Source organism: Syngnathoides biaculeatus, chromosome 4 (assembly GCF_019802595.1).
Source record: "Syngnathoides biaculeatus isolate LvHL_M chromosome 4, ASM1980259v1, whole genome shotgun sequence".
Taxonomy (NCBI): domain Eukaryota; kingdom Metazoa; phylum Chordata; class Actinopteri; order Syngnathiformes; family Syngnathidae; genus Syngnathoides; species Syngnathoides biaculeatus.
The window spans coordinates 35,526,884-35,547,601 of NC_084643.1; the positions used below are offsets into that span (position 1 = coordinate 35,526,884).

Sequence of the window (20,718 nt, forward strand, 5' to 3'; positions counted from 1 at the left end):
GATTTTTTAATTTATTTGTGTGATACAGCTGCAAATTAGTATTTGAACACCTGAGAAAAACAATGTTAATATTTGGTACAGTAGCCTTTGTTTGCAATTACAGAGGTCAAACGTTTCACCGTAGTTGTTCACCAGGTTTGCACACATTGCATGAGGGATTTTGGCACACTCCTCCACATGGATCTTCTCTAGAACAGACTGGTTTGTGGGCTGTCAGTGAGGAATACCGAGTTTCCGCTCTCTCCAAAGATTTTCTATTTGGTTAAGGTCTGGAGACTGGCTAGGCCATGCCAGAACCTTGATATGCTTCTTACGGAGCCACTCCTTGGTTTTCCTGGCTGTATGCTTTGGGTCATTGTCATGTTGAAAGACCCAGCCACGACCCATCTTCAATGCTCTGACTGAGGGAAAGAGGGTGTTCCCCAAAATCTCAATGTTGGATTAATTGTATATAGTTATCTCATATTTACTTTTGTTTGCTTTTAAATGCTCTTTTTCTTAATACTACACAGTTGGCTTTGGGTTTCTTTTAATGTTTCTTATAATGCTTGAATAATATGATGCAATGGAGAAATACGCACTAACATTACGTCCGAGAAGCGCTTCACTACAGAGACTGAGGCATCACGACCAGCATGACGAGGATGACATCACAAGACTGAGACGAGGAGACGACGACACCAAGATGCGACACAAGCGCTCAACACGTTAATGAAGAACGCGCTGCATTTCGTTTCTCTTTATTTGCCGTAGTACTTTGTTTTCGTGACTCACGTTTGCATTGCATATCACACCTGCTTACGGTTATGTTTTCTATCATGTTTGCTGTTTTTGTTACGCTTTGGATTGCAAAGTTAATAAAAAGGTGAGACGTGGAGATGTGGGCAGAACGGGTTGGAGATTGTGAAAGAGACACATCCCACATTCTCCTCGCAAGCCAGAAGTTCTTGTCTTCCTTCCTTGTTAATTTTACTTTAAATGTCCTAGGCTGTTTGAACCTGACAGTCACAATACATGGCTGCGGTCATCCTCTCCTTAATACAGTGTAGTCGTTCCGTCCCATGTGCAGAAAAACACCCCAAAGATACTACCACCCCCATGCTTCACAGTAGGGATGGTGTTCTTGGGATTGAACTCATCATTCAATTATGACCAAACAGTTCCACGTTGGTCTCATCTGACCACAAAACCTTCTCCCATAACTCCTCTGTATCATCCAAATGGTCATTGGCAAACTTAAGACCGGCCTTGGCATGTGCTGGTTTAAGCAGGGGAACCTTCCGTGCCATGCATGATTTTAAACTATGACCTCTTCGTGTATTACCAACAGTCACCTTGGAAATGGTGGTCCCAGCTCTTTTCAGGTCATTGACCAAGTCCTGTCGAGTAGTCTTGGGCTGATTCCTCACCTTTCTAAGGATTATTGAGACCCCATGAGGTGATGTCTTGCATGGGGCTCCGCTCCGATTGAGATTGACAGTCATGTTTAGCTTATTCCATTTTCTAATGATTGCTCCAACTGTGGACCTTTTTTCACCAAGCTGCTTGGCAATTTCTCCGTAGCCCTTTCCACCTATGTGGAGTTGTACTATTTTGTCTCTGGTGTCTTTGGACAGCTCTTTGGTCTTGGCTGTGTTAAAAGTTTGAGTCTTACTGATTGTATGGGTTGGACAGGTGTCTTTATGCAGCTAACGACCTCACACAGGTGCATCTGATTCAGGATAATATGTGGAGTGGAGGTGGACTTTTAAAGGCGGACTAACAGGTCTTTTGAGAGTCAGAATTCTAGCTGATAGACAGGTCTTCAAATACTTATTTGCAGCTGTATCACACAAATAAATCGTTAAAAAAAAAATCACGTGATTTTTCTTTTTAGATCATCTCTCTCACAGTGGACATGCACCTACTGGGAAAATTTCAGACCCCTCCATGATTTCTTACTTTCTTCACTGTAGCTTATAACATTTGTCTCAGGTTGTTGTTAATGTTCTATTTCTTTTACTAACACGAGACTACTGTCTGCTGAAAATAAAGACAAGAAACCTCAAATTATGCATTTGGGACTTTTTGTTGCTTTGTTCCTATAGTCCTGAATTTGGACCAAACTGTGATCCGAAAACCGAGGTATGTACCATATCGTGACTTCTACAAACCGTTACACTCCTACTGTTTAGGTATGAGTTCTTGAGATTTTTTTTGTGGGTCTACTGATGTTAGACATGCCCACCAAATCTCTTGCTGCTAAATGAAACTGGCTTTGAGGACTGATTCCTTTTTTTCCATTTGTCTCTTTGCACTTTGCAATATGTAATGTGGTGTTTCTGATGACCCCCATTTATCTCCTCTTTCATTTTTCCAAATCTACCTGGTATGCATTGGCAGCCTCCGTCATTCATCTTGTTTGCTGCTCTCTGCCCTTCCTTGCTTCCTTTCTATCTTGTCTTCTTCTCATCAATCTGGTTCTCACTTTTATTATATCAGGCTCTCATACTGAGCTTTAATGAGATCCCAAGGGGATCCAGAGGAAAGTTCTGATTAAACGCCAAGCTCAAGAGTGGGAAGATGCACCATTATTTCATTACTTTGCTGACTTGTATGGGCAGGCACACAAAATGCATTTTAGGCACTGTTGCTCCCTTAGATGTCATGTGCGGTATGAAACTCCAGATCATCTACAGTAAAACACTCCCTTGTGTATACTGTATTTATCTCTATAACAGACGTTCATATCTCAATGCTTCTCATGTGAGGGAAGTTTTGACATTCTGTGAGAGAGTTCATGGTCATGACCAAAGGCATCTTAGTTTAAATTACTGAAGATTAAAATAAAGACTGGATTTTGGCAAAATTCATCACTTTGTTTTTAATAAACGGCGTCTGTCCAGTATATATAGTCAAGATTTGGAAGCGACTGGACAAAATCTCTAGAGTGATTCATCTTTGAAGGACAGATGTAAATGGCCAAAATGATCTGAAAATGGTACTTTAATCCAAAAACACCTTCTTCTGTCTTTTCAGGCATAGCTCAAGACATTTTTTCAGGTCTACTCATGATATAAACATCTACCATAATGTTAAGTTAAACTGCCTTCAGTGCCTTACGTTTTCCACAAATACCAGGAGTTGGACCTTCTTCTTCTTCTTTTCCTTTCGGCTTGTCCCGTTAGGGGCCGCCACAGCGTGTCATCTTTTTCCACCTTAGCCTATCTTCTGCATCTTCCTCTCTAACCCCAACTGCACTCATGTCTTCCCTCACCACATCCATCAACCTTCGCTTTGGTCTTCCTCTCACTCTTTTGCCTGGGAGCTCCATCCTCAGCATCCTTCTTCCAATATACTCACCATGTCGCCTATGAACATGTCCAAACCATCGAAGTCTGCTCTCTTGAATCTTGTCTCCAAAACATCCAGCTTTGGCTGTCCCTCTAATGAGCTCATTTCTAATCCTAACCCCAACTGCCCCCATGTCTTCCCTCACCACATCCATAAACCTTCTCTTTCGTCTTCCTCTCGCTCTTTTGCCTGGCAGCTCCATCCTCAGCACCCTTCCACCAATATACTCACTCTCTCGCCTCTGAACATGTCCAAATCATCGAAATCTGCTCTCTCGAATCCTGTCTCCAAAACATCCAACTTTGGCTGTCCCTCTAATGAGCTCATTTCTAATCCTATCCAACCTGCTCACTCCAAGCGAGAACCTCAACATCTTCATTTCTGCTACCTCCAGTTCTGCTTCCTGTTGTTTCTTCAGTGCCACCGTCTCTAATCCGTAAATCATGGCTGGCCTCACTACTGTTTTGTAAACTTTGCCCTTCATCCTAGCAGAGACTCTTCTCTCACATAACACACCAGACACCTTCCGCCAGCTGTTCCAAGCTGCTTGGACCCATGTCTTCACTTCCTTACCACACCATTGCTCTGGATTGTTGACCCTAAATATTTGAAGTCCTCCACCCTCGCTATCTCTTCTCCCTGTAGCCTCACTCTTCCCCCTCTACCTTTCTTATTCACGCACATATATTCTGTTTTACTTCGGCTAATCTTCATTCCTCTCCTTTCCAGTGCATGTCTCCATCTTTCTAATTGTTCCTCTGCATGCTCCCTGCTTTCACTGCATATCACAATATCATCTGCGAACATTATGGTCCAAGGGGATTCCAGTCTAACCTCATCTGTCAGCCTATCCATTACCACAAACAGGAAGGGGCTCAGAGCTGATCCCTGATGCAGTCCCACCTCCACCTTAAATTCTTCTGTCACACCTAAGGCACACCTCACCATTGTTGTGCTGCCATCATAGATGTCCTGTACTATGCCACACCAGACTTACGCATCCAGTACCACAGTTCTTCTCTTGATACTCTGTCATAGGCTTTCTCTAGATCCACAAAGACACAATGTAGCTCCTTCTGAACTTCTCTGTACTTTTCCACTAGCATCCTCAAGGCAAATAATGCCTTTGTGGTACGCTTTCTCGGCATGAAACCATACTGTTGCTCGCAGATACTTACTTCTGTACTGAGTCTAGCCTCCACTACACCTTCCCATAACTTCATTGTGTGGCTCATAAATTTTATTCCTCTATAATTCCCACATCTCTGAACATTGCCTTTGTTCTTAAAAATGGGAACTAGAACACTTTTCCTCCATTCTTCAGGCATTTTTTCGCTCACTAGTATTCTGTTGAATAAGTTGGCCAAAGCCTCCACAGCTATCTCTCCAAATTGCTTCCATACCTCTACCGGTATGTCATCAGGACCAACTGCCTTTCCATTTTTCATCCTTTGTAGTGCATTTCTGACTTTCCCATTATTAATCATTGCCACTTCCTGGTCCTTTACACTTGCCTCTTCAACTCTTCCTTCTCTCTCATTTTCTTCATTCATCAACTTCTCAAAGTATTCTTTCCATCTATTTAGCACACTACCGGCACCAGTCAACACATTTCCATCTCTATCATTAATCACCCTTACCTGCTGCACATCCTTCCCATCTCTATCCCTCTGTCTGGCCAACCTGTAGAGATACTTTTCTCCTTCTTTCGTGTCCAACCTGGTGTACATCTCTTCATATGCCTCTTGTTTAGCCTTTGCCACCTCTACCTTTGCCCTACGTTGCATCACGATGTACTCCTTTCATCTCTCCTCAGTCCTCGCAGTGTCCCACTTCTTCTTCGCTAATCTCTTTCCTTGTATGACTCCCTGTATTTTGGGGTTCCACCACCAAGTCTCCTTCTCCCCTTGGATGAGTAGTCATATTTACATAATGCTATTACCTTGTTCTAAAATTGCTGGTTCAATCTAACATATCAGGCTCCCTGTCTTTTCAGGCATGGTTTCTTGAGGTTTTTTTGTGGGTATACTCATGATAGGAACCTAAAATTTGGTAACCATGTCTGAGTTAAATGGGCTTTTGTGGCTGAAATTAAAGAAAATAATACATTCTAGGAGCGTGCTTTTGAAGGACAACTAGAAATGGCCAAAATTATCTTAAAATGGCTGCTATGAACTAATTTGGACATAGCTTCTTGAGATTTTTTTCCATTGGTCCATTCATGATATTAATCTATAACTACGTAATTTTTATATCTAATTTTGTGCTGCCTGGTAAAACAGGTTTTGAGGGCTGAATTTCCAAAATCTGCAGGAGACCCTAGGACCCATATAAAAGGCCCAAACGGTTCTTAAATTGTTGAAGAAGAACAAAGAAGCTAACTTCCCATTTCTTGTCAGGCATGACTTTTTGAAACTTTTTTTTGTTGGTCTTTTTATGATAGACATGCCTCCCACATTTCAAGGTGATCAGTCAAACTATCGCCAGGGGCTTGACTTTTGAAAAACTGTGGGTCAAGCAACCAGTCAATAGTAGGTTATAGGTAATGGGTTTATAGTTTGGAGAATGGGGAAAGTCTCATAAATATGGGATAAAACAAGATGACAGGAGAGAGGAAGAATGACATATGGAGAGCCAGACCATCTTATGTCAGGATGGGGTAACAGAAGTGAATGTGTTAAAATCCCCCAATGAGAAGCAATGGGGTTCTCAAATCACCTGCTGAAGTGATTTCTCTGTAACACACTTGTACAGGGTGAAGACACACACGACACTGGTAAATGCATGGATGTGACACACACGTACAAAGAGGATGTGTTGTCAGGGTGACATGGCCAGAGGGGTCTTGCCACATATGTCACAATGACCACCAGTTGGCTACATATGCTTGGATAAATCCTTACACACACACACACACCCACCTCCCACACACACACGCACACACCTCCCACACACACACACACACACAGACACACACACACACACACACACACACACACACACACACACACATTCATGGCCCTGGGAGTCAAGGCTAGGTAGGCTGACAGCCAATAGCATCGCAGCCTGCTGCTGTTCTTGACAATGACGAAAAAAGCAAATGGGCGTGGCCCACTGTTGAAATTAGTGAAAAATGAACATGTACAGTAAATGAGTGCAAATGTAACTAATATGTCACTTGAAGAGAGCACCTCTCCCGAGGTCCAAAGTGTAAAAATCTATCAAAATTAAGTTCAGGGCAAATTGACTTTAAAATTGCCACCTCAATCCAGAATAGACTTCCTGTGTCTTTTTAAGTATGGCTATTCAAGACTTTTTTGTGGGTATAGTCAAATTATATATACCTAGGACACTAAGGAGGTCCTTAGGATGTAAATAACATTTAAAGTGCATGTTTTGTGTCAATTGTTTCAAGACTCTTTTATTATTTTATGATTTGCTAGTTATGTTACTCTGGTTGCTGTGGTGTGATCATTTTAGTTTCGATGCGACACCGTGTGTACAACATCGTCAGTAATAACCTGCCTACACAGGTAGTGTTTGGGGCAATGTAATCTTCATGTGCTTTACAGATGTGGAATTCAATTGTTCCTCACTGCTACGTGAGCGCCATCATATGGTCGCATGTATACACGCTAAAACCCTTGCTTGCATGCATGCTAACAATGTAACCCAATGACGTAAAATAAAAACGGCTTCAACTTCTAGTCAGGGCAAAACATTGCTTTGGGTACGATTTCACTATAGCGTTGACATCCTTACAATTGTACATTGTGAAACATAATAACATCAAATTTAGTTGGAATACACTAGGTTTAGCTTTTTTTGTGTCAATATGGTTAATTCATGCTGCGCTGTTGGCTGTCAAAACCGTGCAGGTGCTCACAAAGAAGTAACCTTTCACAGGTTGTGTTTCACGTTAACCTTCCAGAGGCCGTAGGCTTGAACTTGAAGCTTAGGTAAGATTACTTATCCTGAAATGTATGAATGACTTCTTTTCATAATTAGCCCCAGCTTTATTTTTAGTAACAGTTATTGGATAGGGCTAATAGAGTGATGTATGTAACATTGCTACAGAAATGATATCTTGAGAACTTTTTATATTACCCTAGAATACCATCAGATTTCCATTGTAGGCAAATATAGGTGCGTGCCATCAAACGCATTGATGCAGTGACGAAGAAGCAATGGGTGCTGTCAAGATTTGATGTTGTTTGTTCTGAACACTTCAGAGAAGAGGACTTCTATCTCTCCAAGCACGGACATTTGAAGCTGATGCGATGGCATCTGTTTTTATCTTGGAACAATACAAGCATGTATGTAACTGGTCTTTTATTGTGTATATCTGTAATCAATGAAAAATGTATCGTGTTGCTACTGCTCATTTATATGGTGTAAGATTATATGAGAAGCTTATCTGTAAGCGTTTGTGGTTGTAAATGTGTAGTGATGTTTTGTATATTTTATGTCCTTAAAATGGATGGTATCATTGAGGTACTTAATGCTGGAAATTTTACATTGTTAAATAATAGTATTTGGAATTGTTTAGTACAAGTGAATACCTATATTGTGAACATTTTTATGTTCACATTCATATACCTTATACCGCTGAAAAAAATACTAGATTTTGGTGTGCAATAAAAGTTTCCTGTTGTATTGTATTACTATAAAATAATAAAAGTGAAAGAAAATCATAAGTTATGAAGAAAAGAATAATGGCTATAACGTTTACTAGGCCTATTTGAATTAACAAAACTAACGTAAATGGCTCGGATGATTAATTTATAAACCTGAAAGCAATACTGTGGAATTTATTGATAACATTTCCAACATTGTTCATCCTCTTGAACAAAAAGTGCACAAAAAATTCCTCGTCATTTGTGGAATATATCAGTTGAAATGCCTGCTACACTAAGATGAGAGATGGGCGTGGCAGTTGGCATGTTTGGCATGGGGAATATTATTAAGGTCTGTACCTCCTCTTACATATGTGTGTGTCAACATATCATCTAAACCTTCTGGGGCATGCTGCAAAAGATTAGATTATATTCATTTTTTCATGTCTTTATGGATCGAAAACATCCCAAGTATTTAGATTTATCGCATCGTTTTCCATAACAACGTGTATATGTGGTTTTTGCCCTGACCGGAAGTCAGAACCCGTTGACCATGGCGGAACCATTGTTGGATGCAGAGTGCGCAATCTAGTTTGTATTCTACGTTATTGGTGTAACTAATGTGTTTAAGTGTACTTAGATGGACATGTCACAAAACAACATTTGCAAATGTTGGAACTGAGTCTGCATATATGATGCACCACATTGTAAGGCATCAAATCTAATGTGGCACCTCATAAAAAAGTAAGTTTCTTTCGGCTTGTCCCTTTAGGGGTCGCCACAGCGTGTCATCTCAGATGAATGCACATATATGTTTGGCACAATTTTTACGCCGGATGCCCTTCCTGATCTATTTAGAAAAAAATTTAAGACGTCTACGATCATGAAAATACAGTGAATTAAAAAAAATATAAATAAAACTTGGAGAGCAAAATCTGCAGCTATGCGGGGCTGCATACAGTGAACAGCGATTGGGCAAGGGCAAACTGTATCTGTTGTTATATATCTTTTCAGACATAATTTCTTGAATTTTTTTTTTTCTTGGTCGACTCATGTCTACCAAAATTCATGTGGGTAAGTAAAACCCATTCTAAGGGGTGGATTTGCAAAAGACTCTGAGGTTCACTATGACCTCCCGTATATTAGTGTTGCTGTCAGCATGCAGCTTAAAAGAGAAGAGGTGGGTAGAGTATTATACTTAAGTGTACTGTTACTTTAGAACAATATCAAGCAATCAGAAAGTATTGATCAAGTAAACATAAAAAGTAGTCCTTCAAATAATTCAGAGTAAGAAATTACTCAGTACAAAAACAAGAACTAACTCCCAAGTGACTTCAGATTTAAATTAAAGCAAATATACAAGAGATGGTGTTATACTATATTGTTTGCACTTGTTTTAAACAAAACAATACGGTAGCCTCATCAAACAGATTACAAAAACAAGGCTGTAATGGATATAAAAAGTAAACACACTCTTGTTCAAATGCCCAGTTTTTGTATTGTAAAAGGATTCACGATTTAGGGCGCAGCTGTCACTGGGAGCAATTTATGGTTTAATGTCACGTATAAAGACACTTCAAAAGCAGACAGTCGGAAGCAGGATTCAAACCATTGACCCTTTGGTCACTGGACGAACTGCTCAAACAAAACTGAGCCGGAGCCACCCTTTAAAAAACAAACTTTGGGCGGTATCATGGGATTGAAATGAAGTGTTGCAATAAGACGTGAGTCTATTTTGGTCACATTTTTTGATAAAGTAATGATACACCACTGCTGTGAGTGTGAGCATTGTAAACACAAAAACGGAATCTCTGCGCTCAGCACAACTATGCTCTTATACAGTACTGTACAGATATTTATTCCTTATAATTTTTTTTAATGTTTTCACAGAAATAACAAATAGAAAGAAATCCATAATATAGTGATTTATCGACAATATAAAAATGATTAACCAAATCCGTGATGCATTGAGTGCACTAAAGATGAACCATGATACAGCAAGTGAGATGGACTAGCTAAATTAGCTTCTTGGACCTTTTGTCATTATGTGTAGGAGAAAGTATAAAAACCTGAAAATAACCCAGAAAAAATATGGTTCCATGTATTGTTTGGTGGGAGGGAAATTCTATTTGTGGATGTGGAAGAGCCTTTTACCGTCCATCCTTTCATGCCTACTCCATTGAATATGTGAAACGTGTGTGCGTGCGTAATGTGTCAGTCAGTAAATGTTAAATGTTTCAGAGCTCATACAGAGAGACAGATAGCATTCTGCCACACTGCCAGCACAACAATGGACTGATAGGTCCTCTGTGGGTGTGTGTGTGGAAAAAATGTACATATCTATACTTTTTTCCCTTTATGTGTCAATCCTTTTTGTAAGCTTGTGTGTGAAGGAACCACTTATTGGAGAAAAGGAGGAGGGGGGGAAATCACCCGAGATGGAGCCCAGCAGCACGTTACTCTTGATGCAGCGGTACACATAGTCGTAGCTTTGAGGCTTGAGGGGGGACCCCGTGGACAAGATGGTGTGCAGAGACTGCAGGTTGTGGGTTTCGGCTGCAAAGGAGAGATTAAAAATAAAAAGAATAAATGATTGGAAAAAAAAAACTGGCAACACTTGAAGGTAAAGTGCAGGGAGATCATTGCCACGCGTTTTTGTTTAAATCATGTACAGTATAGGCAAATATTAAAGATGGAGGGTGGATCTTGCATACATTAATCACAAATTAATTACGAAAATTAATTAATTAAAAAATACATTTTAATATCATTTTTAGTAGCAAACAACGCAGATCCTTTGTCAGTGCGCAATTTTACAGTACACCGATTACACTGACGCACACATCAGAGAGCTCAGCAACCAAATTGGAAGAACTGGATGAAACAGCATTGCAAGGACTGATAGGAGACATATTTCATTAGAGAAAGAAAAACTACCCAATGGAAGCATTGATAACTGTGGTTTTGCAAAAAAAAAAGGACTTTTCATACCACCAAAGCATTTTACCCCTCTGACTTGTGATCCAACTTTCAACTGCACACACAACTCACAAGAAGAAGCAGATCGTGCCGTGAAAAAATATCTCCCCTCCTCCACTTCTCAAATTCTTAGATTTTTGCATAATTTCCCAACTTTAATATTTAAGACCATCAGACAAATGTAAATCATCTTTTTCTTTTGTCATGTCCCATTATAGGTCACCACAGCATGTCATCAGACAAATGTAAATATCAGAAAAATAGAGAACATTTTAAAATGGGGATTTTATTTTTTAAGTAATAAAAATATTGAAAGTTCCGTGTGACAAAACAATGATTACACCCTTATTAAATCATAAATTAATTGTGGCAAATTATAATTTTTTAGTTCATTTTCACTGCTGTCACCCAAGCTTAATTACCTCCAGTCAAGTTCAATCAAGAAATCGCTGCAACTGAATCTGAAAAAGATCTAAAAAAGCTGCAACAAAACGACACCATCCAAAGAAATTGCAGAACTTTCAAGAAATAAAGTGACATATATCAGAGTGGAGAGGGTGACAAAAGTTTTTCTGAAGCTTTAGGATTCCAATGAACCATAGGGAGAACCATTATCCTCACATGGAGAAAACAGGAAACGGGGTGAACCTTCCGAGGCTAAAAAGATTACCCCAACAGAACAGCAATGAGTCATCCAGGAGGCTACAAAGAAACCCAGAACAACTTCTAAACAACTGCAGGCCTCCCTTGCCTCAGTTAAGTAAGTGTTCATGATAACTTCCAAGTTTAACTTTGAGCTCTGCAACAGGATAACAATATAAAACACACTAGCAAGTCAACCTTAACTGAAAGGCTGAAAAAAAGGGTTTGGGGTGCCCTAGTCAAAGTCCAGACTTGAATCTGATTAAAATGCAGTGGCATGACCTGGAAAAAGACCTTTAATGCTTGAAAACCCTCTATTTTTATTGAAATCAAAAAGTCTGCAAGGAAAAGTGGGCCAAAATATCTAAAAAAAAAAAGCCATCCATCCATTTTCTGTATAGCTTCTCATTAGGGTTGCGGGCATGCTGGATTCTATCCCTGCTACCTTTGGGCGAGAGGCAGGGTACACCCTGAATTGGTCACCGGCCAATCGCAGGGCACATATAAGCAAAACCTTTCTCGATCATATTCGACAGTGATTCCCCATCAAGGAGCCATGGCACACTAGTGTGCTAGGAGAGATCATCATGGTTGCCAAAGCAAATTATTTAATTTCATTAAAACAAAGCTTTCTAAAACCTGCAGAGCTTTTGTTCTATGTATAAAATACAATTTACAATACAATATGTGGCCTGCAATTGGCTGGCAACTGCTTCTCGCCAAGAGTCAGCTTAAATGGGCACCAGCATGCCAGCACCCCTAATGAGGTTAAGCTGTACGGAAAATAGATGGAAATGGATAGGTAAGTGTTTAGTAAGCTACTAATTGTGCATGTTCCCTCACTTAAAAAGATGAGAGATGCCTGTGTTGTTGATCATAGGTATAGCTCACCTATGAGAGAATTATTGAGAAAAAAATTCTTTTATTTTTATAGAATTTACTAGCAAATTATGGTGAAAAAGTGTGTATAGGACGGACTCAGGATGGCACATTTTTCCCATAGGAACCCCATTACACGTGTTGTACTTACAACCTTCTAACTCACCAGGAAAAAAAATCACAGCCGACTGTTTCGCTTCTGACACCATTTGGCACATCCAACTTTTGACACCAGAAATCTGTGGAATATAAACCTCCCTCATTCATACTATGGCACATTCTTTCATTCCCTATTTCACTCCCATTCCTCTATGCCAATCATCTTGAATGTATTTCATCGCACTTGTGACACCACCAGTAAGATATCTTTGCAGGAGTACACACATCTTGGGCAAGATTGGCTCATGTACAACCATAGGAATCCCTCATTCTGTCAATTTCGCCTTTCTTGCAAGTCATCTTTGTAAATTTAAGATGCATTTTATCACCCTCCTAACACCAATTGTCACACATCTGTAGAATGGTAGTCACAACCTGGACTCCAACCTGAGCTGAATGAAAAATCTGGCTCTTTTACATGGGAGACACAGTACTTTACCTGACAGGGAACATTCCCACTTTTGACAACTTATCAATTTACTTCTGCTGTCCCACACAGGAGCCCGACCACAGGATCCTTTCAACTCGGCACACCGTGAAAGAAGCTACCGCTTCAGTCCACTTTTTGTGATACAACGCTGAGAAGTTGTACACAATTGCTGTGATGATATATTCTGTCACACTTGGGGTCCTTTGTCTAAGCTAAATGTGCTTGTAATTCAACACAGTTTCATTTTATCACACTTCTGACACCAAATGTCACAACCCAGATTCCAACCTGGGTCTATCCACAGAGGCTCGTTCACATGATCTGCAGATCACTTAATATTGCTTTCCCAAATGCGGCTGATCATCCCACGTCTGACACCAAAACTCAAAATGATTCACTAGGATCTTGAATGTGTTCCTCTGTTTTAATCAACCACAACTAAAAGTGCATGCGTTAAGAGGCACCGGTGAATCATTACGTCCCCAACAATTTATGTAACCAATTTGCTGCGTTTATGCCGATGTTTCAGGCCAAAACAAGGGCAACGGTCCGGCTGTTAGCAGAGAATGAGGATGGCGCATCGGCCTTTGTGGTGAAAAAAAGTGTCGTAAGATTAGCGGGGCGGCTAATAAGCACTGACAGCGCTCTGATTACGAGCGCAGGCCCATTTTCCATCTCTTGAGAGCCGCAACACTAAAAGCAATTAGCCAGTGCTCCCGGTGACTCATTTGAAAGAGCATAACAGGTTCTTTTATGCCTGTGATTTAGTGTCAAGCACAGCAAACTGTTGCTTTTGCCGCCTAAATGGCCGAAAGGACGTTAGCACTCAAAGCCGATCGTTGTCATCATCATCATCATTATCGTGTCCATCTGCTCTTATTGTTAAAACGCAAATTTACTGGCACTGGTTCACTGTGGACTGTTTTGATCTGCTGTGTCTGTGTACTAGTGTAGATATTGAGACAAAATTGTTGGTACCCCTCCATTAAATAGGCAAGCACAGTCACAGAAATTACTTAAAGGGGAAATCCAGTGCTTTGCAATAACAGTGTATCCAATAGGACATGTAATATGTTCCCTATTTTGACAATGTGATGTGAAATCCTCTGTCATTTGATAGTGTTTTGAGAAGATTTTTATCGACAATTACAAATTTTCAGGGGCGCTGCAATTTTCGCGAGTCCCATGACCTACGTGTGTAGATGTAACGTGTACCGTGCCGCAACAAAGGCTCGTTTACACGGGACACTATTTATGCCCAGCGCCAATTTCTCATATTTATCCTCATCTGATGAAGAAATAGCAGTATCGGTTGATTGGGAATACAGATGAATACTTCCATACAGATTTGAACCTGTAGCTGTAATTAATCTTGAATATTGGGATGGTTCTTCGGACCGAAATGACGGGGATTCTGACAAGCGAGTTCCGGTGGCAGGCCGTGAGCCGACCTTCGCCCTCCGGGACTAACGACCTCTGCCACCTGGAAGCTCGGCTCACGGCCCGCCACTGGAACTTGCCCGTCAGACTCCGCGGTTCCCTCTGAACCATCCAGGGCTGCCGGCCCGGAGCTCCAGGGGCCTTTGTTTACACACTTATGTCCCGCACGTAGGTCTCCAGTAATCAGACTCTGCATCATTCCATCTGAATATTCAACATTTACAGTCACAGGTTCAAATCTGTAAGGAGGTATTCCTCCGTCTTCCCAAGCAACCAATACTGCTATTTCTTCATCAGATGAGGATAAATCCGAGAAATCAGCACTGGGCATAATGGTGTCCCATGTAACCGAGCCTTTGTTGCTGCACGGTACACGTCACATCCGTGCACATAGGTCATGTGACTCGCAAAAATGGCAGCGCCCCTGAAAAGTTTTAATTGTTGATAAAACTCTTTTCAAAACACTATTAAATGAGAAAGGATTTAACATCACATTGTCAAAATAGGGTACATATTTCATGACCTATTGGATACACTGTTCATGCAAGGCACTGGATTTCCCCTTTAAATGTGACAAAAGTAACAATAAATACACCAATGGGAATCAGACATTGCTTTTGAACCGTAGTTAAACGCAATTGTTTCAAAAAACAAACTCAAAGAGGCCTACATAAAAAAGATGGTACCCATAACTTAATACTGTATTTTGTTGGATCACCTTTTAAGGCAATCACAGCAATCAAATGATTTTTGAAACATTTTATGTGTGTACATATATGTCCATGTATGTGTCTGTGTACGTGTTTTGCTAACCAGGTTTAAGGTTCCTCTCCTGCAGCACAGACAGCCACTTGGCTCCAGTGCCGAAGATGCTGATGCTGAAAAATATGACACAAAGTATTATTTAGATAAAAGATAAGCTATTTATAAGTCATGTAGCATAAACACTAACTCAAAGCATTCCACTTCTGATGCCAACAGTCACAGAACTCTGTAGCGGAGAAGGGTGACTCGAGTCAACTCTAGTTTAATGATTTGCAACTTGCTTGCTGAATACTTAAGAAAGACTTGACTTTATACTTGGTAGCCAAGAGTCTTGACTTTGATTTGAAGTACAACTCATGTAGTGTGCATTGTTGTGGACTTGCCAGTGTGACGTAGCCACCTGTACAAACAGCGATGGAAGTAATTCCAAAGAATATAAACTAGATTCAAGGATTATGTTGTCCATGAAGTCTGCAATAAGAAGATGGCAGCTTGTATGGTTTTCATCTTGCACATTAAAGAAACAACAGGAATGATGTTAAGCTTCAACTGTCACCACAAAACTCTCAAAGACAGGTAAGGCAATATAATAGTTTAGCTACCTGTTTTAGTTTCATTGACTGGTTTGGGACAATTACAAATAAAAATGATGTGGTTCTGACCATTTTAGGATAGCTACTGTGAGTAACACAACTGGGGCCAGGATAGTTTATGATACTTATCGTCTCTCTATTGTTCTCTCTCTCATGCACACGTGAACAGAAAGTAGCCCCTTATTACAGAAATGATGCAGCGTTGCTAGTGTTGTAGAGAATTAGAAAAGAAAAAAAAAGTGTGAAAATTTTTGCAGGCATGATGAAGGAGTCTGTGCGAGAAGTTGCAAGGGGCATTATAGGTCTGTCGTATGGGATGTTTTAATTATAACCATAAAAATGTTGACAAATGTGTGTTTCATTATTATTAGTGAGTACAGCACAAATTTTAAGTCACTATGTGTGATCATAATTGACACACTACTTATTATCATAATCAAAATGTCATCTGTCATTAAATATGGACAGTCGTTCCCAAATTCCATTTTTTGTGGGGTTCTTTAGGAAACATTTGTGAACAGTTTCAATATCCCATCAGATGCCCAGAGAAGCCACCTCCTCGATGTCATTTCAGCTCCTGAGTTCTGACTAATATGCATGCTGTGGTCAGCAAAAGAGTGACAATTTAAGGCAGCGCACGCCAAATGGCATGTTGCCGTCAGCAAAAGAATGTTTCCGACTTTTTGACACCGACTGGAACGATGACAGGAGACAAGCCACATTTAAAAAAAAAAAAGCAAAACGTTGCTGACTAATGAACTCCTTTTACATCACCCCAGGAAATATGGATCTCTGGATTTATTGGATCTTGTGAAGCTTGCGAGCCACTTGTTTAAAAGATAAATAAAAAACCTGCAATGCAATGCAATTACCGCAATGACGTAACTTTAACAAGGCAGGGTGGAGGTGTGTGTACTTTTTGGCAGAAATGACCCCAGTGAGGCGAAGCCGCCATGACAAGATGGATAGGAGCTTTTAACACTGGAGATTTTTTTTTTTTTTTAAACCAATTAGGGTGCAGATATATTTCCCACATCGCAGTGCCGCAACAGCAGGCAGGTAAAGCCCTGTGGGAGAGGCTGACAAGAACATTTTTTTTTTCCTTTTAACGCTCTCTTCCTACTAAAAGAGTTTGGAGCATTTAATTGGGGCTAAATCTGTCAGAGCCTCAGAGAGTCTTAAACTCACAGTAAGGTTTCCGGTTTTTGATTTGGACTTCCACTTGTCCACTCGCCTTATTACATGCTATAATTGGCATTTACAGCTACTGTACTTGGAGTTGCATTTTTGCCCCACAGGTTGATGGTAATCTCTTAACAGGGTGAAAAATCTTCCACAAAAACACAACGTGATCTTTTGGGAGGGGTCTTTGTCACACGCAACACGTTTGGTCAAGACCTGCTTTATTCCAAGTCATCGAACTTGACCACCATGCTCTGCAATTTAGGGTATTCCATCTGCTTAGTACAGAGTCATGAAAAGTATTTGCCGCTTTCTCAATTTTCTTTTTATTTTTTGAAGTTTCCCCACATAATGTTTAAGATCATCAGACAATGACAAACCAAGTAAAAATGCAGGTTTTAGATGGAAATTTTAATTATTGAAGAAAAAAGCACCGAAAGCTGCCTAGCTATGTGTGAAACAGTAAGTACCCCCATCCATCCATTTTCTTTGCCGCTTTTCCTCACGAGGGTCATGGCGGGTGCTGGAGCCTATCCCAGCTGTCAAAAGGCAGGAGGCAGGGTACACCCTGAACTGGTTGCCAGCCAATCACAGGGCACATCGAAAACAAACAGCCGCACTCACAATCACACCTAGGGGCAATTTAGAGTGTCCAATTAATGTTGCATGTTTTTGGCATGTGCGAGGAAACCGGAGTTCCCGGGGAAAACCCACGCAGGCATGGGGAGAACATGCAAACTCCATACAGGCGGGGCTGGGATCAAACCTGGGTCCTCAGAACTGTGAGGCCAACGCTTTACCAGCTGTACCACCCTGCTGCCATAAGTACCCTCATAAATCCAAAGACTAGTCGGTTACCCTTAGCAGCAACAAATCCGGTGTTTACGAAAACTGGCAATAACCATAAACTTTCACATCTCTTCCCAAAATAATTGTCAAGTGGTCGCTTTTAACTTAAATTCTTGACTTCCCTTTGTATTTTCAGGCATTACCTCTACAGACTTTTGTGGATCTTCGTAGAATAAACAGGACTACCCAATGTCATAAAGCCCAGGAAAATTGGCTTTGGGAGCTGAATTTTCAAATAATTCCTTGAGGTTCCACAAAGCCTATTTACGGGAATCACCTCAACCGAATGAACCAATTTTCCCCAGGGAGAAAACGCCTAAAAGATGGCTGGTTAATCCAGTGTCCGTGAACAGATTGTGTTCACGTTGATGGTATTTCACTTTGTAATGTAACTCGTGGCTACCTGTGCACTTTCATCCCATCAAGCGCTCAGATGAAAATAGATAGATTTGAACCTAAAGAGTCAACCCCATCACTCCATGTTCACATTCCTGTTTGCCTCCCCTCAGGGACGTATGTCTCCTCTTCTCTATTTGTTGGGGGGAGGATTGCCATTACCGGTTACCATAGCAATTGAAGCTGTAGCAGTTCATCACAGGAAACATTACACAAGAGCGAGCGGCATTATCTTTGACTTTTTATTGTTTGCTTGGCGACAAAGTCGATGACCCCAATTGGGTTTTTGTTTTCTCTTCTTCTATCTCCACCCAACGGTCCAGTGACCGCATCCCACTCACGCTTCATGTCGTATTTAAACAGCTCCACCAAACCATACCCCAAATCCTCTGAGTGGGACAAAGTGAAAATACTTTGTTACTGAACTCGAGTAGATTTTTCAGGTATTTTTACTTGACTTGGATATTTATTTTTCTTTGGAGGCTTTTACTTTTTCTTCCAACCCTGACAAACAGGTACAGTGCCTTCTGAAAATATTCGGCCCCCTTGAACTTTTCAACCTTTCGCCACATTTCAGGCTTCAAACATCAAGATAGAAAATTTACATTTTTTGTCAAGCATCAACAACAAGTAGGATACAATCGTGAAGAGGAATGAAATTTATTTAAATAAAAACCTGAAAAGTGGGGACGTGCTTACTCAGCCCCACTCGTTATTACTCAGCCCCCTACTTTGTAGCGCCACCTTTTTCTGCAATTATAGCGGCAAGTAGCTTGGCATATATCTCTATCGGTTTTGTACATTGAGAGACTGAAATTCTTGCGCATTCTTCCTTGAAAAACAGCTCGAGCTCAGTCAGGTTGGATGGAGAGCGTTTGTGAACAGCAGTCTTCAGCTCTGCCCACAGACTCTCGATTGGATTCGGTCTGAGCTGCCACGGCAACACCCGTCCCGTGAGAGTGGTGTGGAGAACTCTCTAACCATTGAAGAGGACTAAGATGTGCTATGTTGGTGTGGCGCGGGTGCGGCAAATGCCCGTTCAGTGTGTATAAGTTATTGCAAAGCGCAATTCACTAACTGTTAAATTCTTGGCCTACTAATGAAGAATGTGAGCTATTTTGAGCTCATCTTTCACTTCCATTCAATCGAATGGAAGTGGCCATGAAGACAATCGCTGGCAACAATGAATGGTAGCTTTGCCATTTAATCCACCACAGTTACATTAAAAATTATAGTGAGAGTAAATATTGTAAAACATAAAAATAGTAGTTATATATTATAATATTTTTAAAGTTTGGCACCAGCTAAGACTCAGATAAGTATTTTTTGTCTTTCAGTCAGGAAATGGTGGCAAAAGCCATTTCTAAAGCTTTACGATTTCAACAAACAATAGGGAGAGCTATTCATTATCCTCACATGGAGAAAACATGGAACAATGGTGAACCTTCCCAGGAGTCGTTGGCTAACAAAGATTACCCAGAGAGAACAGCAGTGACTCTTCTTGGATGCCGCAAAGGAACTCAAGAAAACTTTTTAAGTATTACAGGGCTCCCTTGCTTCACTGAATGAAGGTCAGTGTTCATGACACAACAATAAGGAAGAGACTGGGGAAAAATGGCAAAAACAACGTACAGTCTCATCTTACTTTTGCAAATTAAAAAAAGAAAATCTGAACGATTTCCCAGACTTTCGGGAGAATATTATATCATCTTTTATGGTCATGACCTAAGGCATCTTAGTTTAAATTACTGAAGATGAAAATAAAGACTGGATGTTGGCAAAATTCATCACTTTGTTTTAATAAACGGCGTCTGTCCAGTATATATAGTCAAGATTTGGAAGCGACTGGACAAAATCTCTAGAGTGATTCATCTTTGAAGGACAGATGTAAATGGCCAAAATGATCTGAAAATGGTACTTTAATCCAAAAACACCTTCTGTCTTTTCAGGCATAGCTTAAGACATTTTTTCAGGTCTACTCATGATATAAACATCTACCATAATGTTAAGTTAAACTGCCTTCAGTGCCTTACGTTTTCCACAAATACCAGGAGTTGGACCTTCTTCTTCTTTTCCTTTCGGCTTGTCCCGTTAGGGGTCGCCACAGCGTGTCATCTTTTTCCACCTTAGCCTATCTTCTGCATCTTCCTCTCTAACCCAACTGCCCCCATGTCTTCCCTCACCACATCCATAAACCTTCTCTTTCGTCTTCCTCTCGCTCTTTTGCCTGGCAGCTCCATCCTCAGCACCCTTCTACCAATATACTCACTCTCTCGCCATCGAAGTCTGCTCTCTCGAACCTTGTCTCCAAAACATCCAACTTTGGCTGTCCCTCTAATTAGCTAATTTCTAAACCTATCCGACCTGCTCACGCCAAGCGAAAACCTCAACATCTTGATTTCTGCCACCTCCAGTTCTGCTTCTTGTTGTCTCTTTAGTGCCACCGTCTCTAATC

General features: G+C 40.7%; 1 protein-coding gene across 1 annotated transcript in view; it reads right to left on the bottom strand.

Annotated features, from left to right (window-relative positions):
* Nucleotides 1–20,718, bottom strand: part of aacs (acetoacetyl-CoA synthetase) — a 60,445-nt gene that overhangs the window by 9,257 nt on the left and 30,470 nt on the right. The window contains exons 11-12 of the mRNA XM_061818070.1: nucleotides 15,292–15,356; nucleotides 10,383–10,505 (exon numbers count right to left, since the gene is read on the bottom strand). Coding sequence (XP_061674054.1) covers nucleotides 10,383–10,505; nucleotides 15,292–15,356 — 188 coding nt within the window. The remainder of the gene's footprint in view (nucleotides 1–10,382; nucleotides 10,506–15,291; nucleotides 15,357–20,718) is intronic.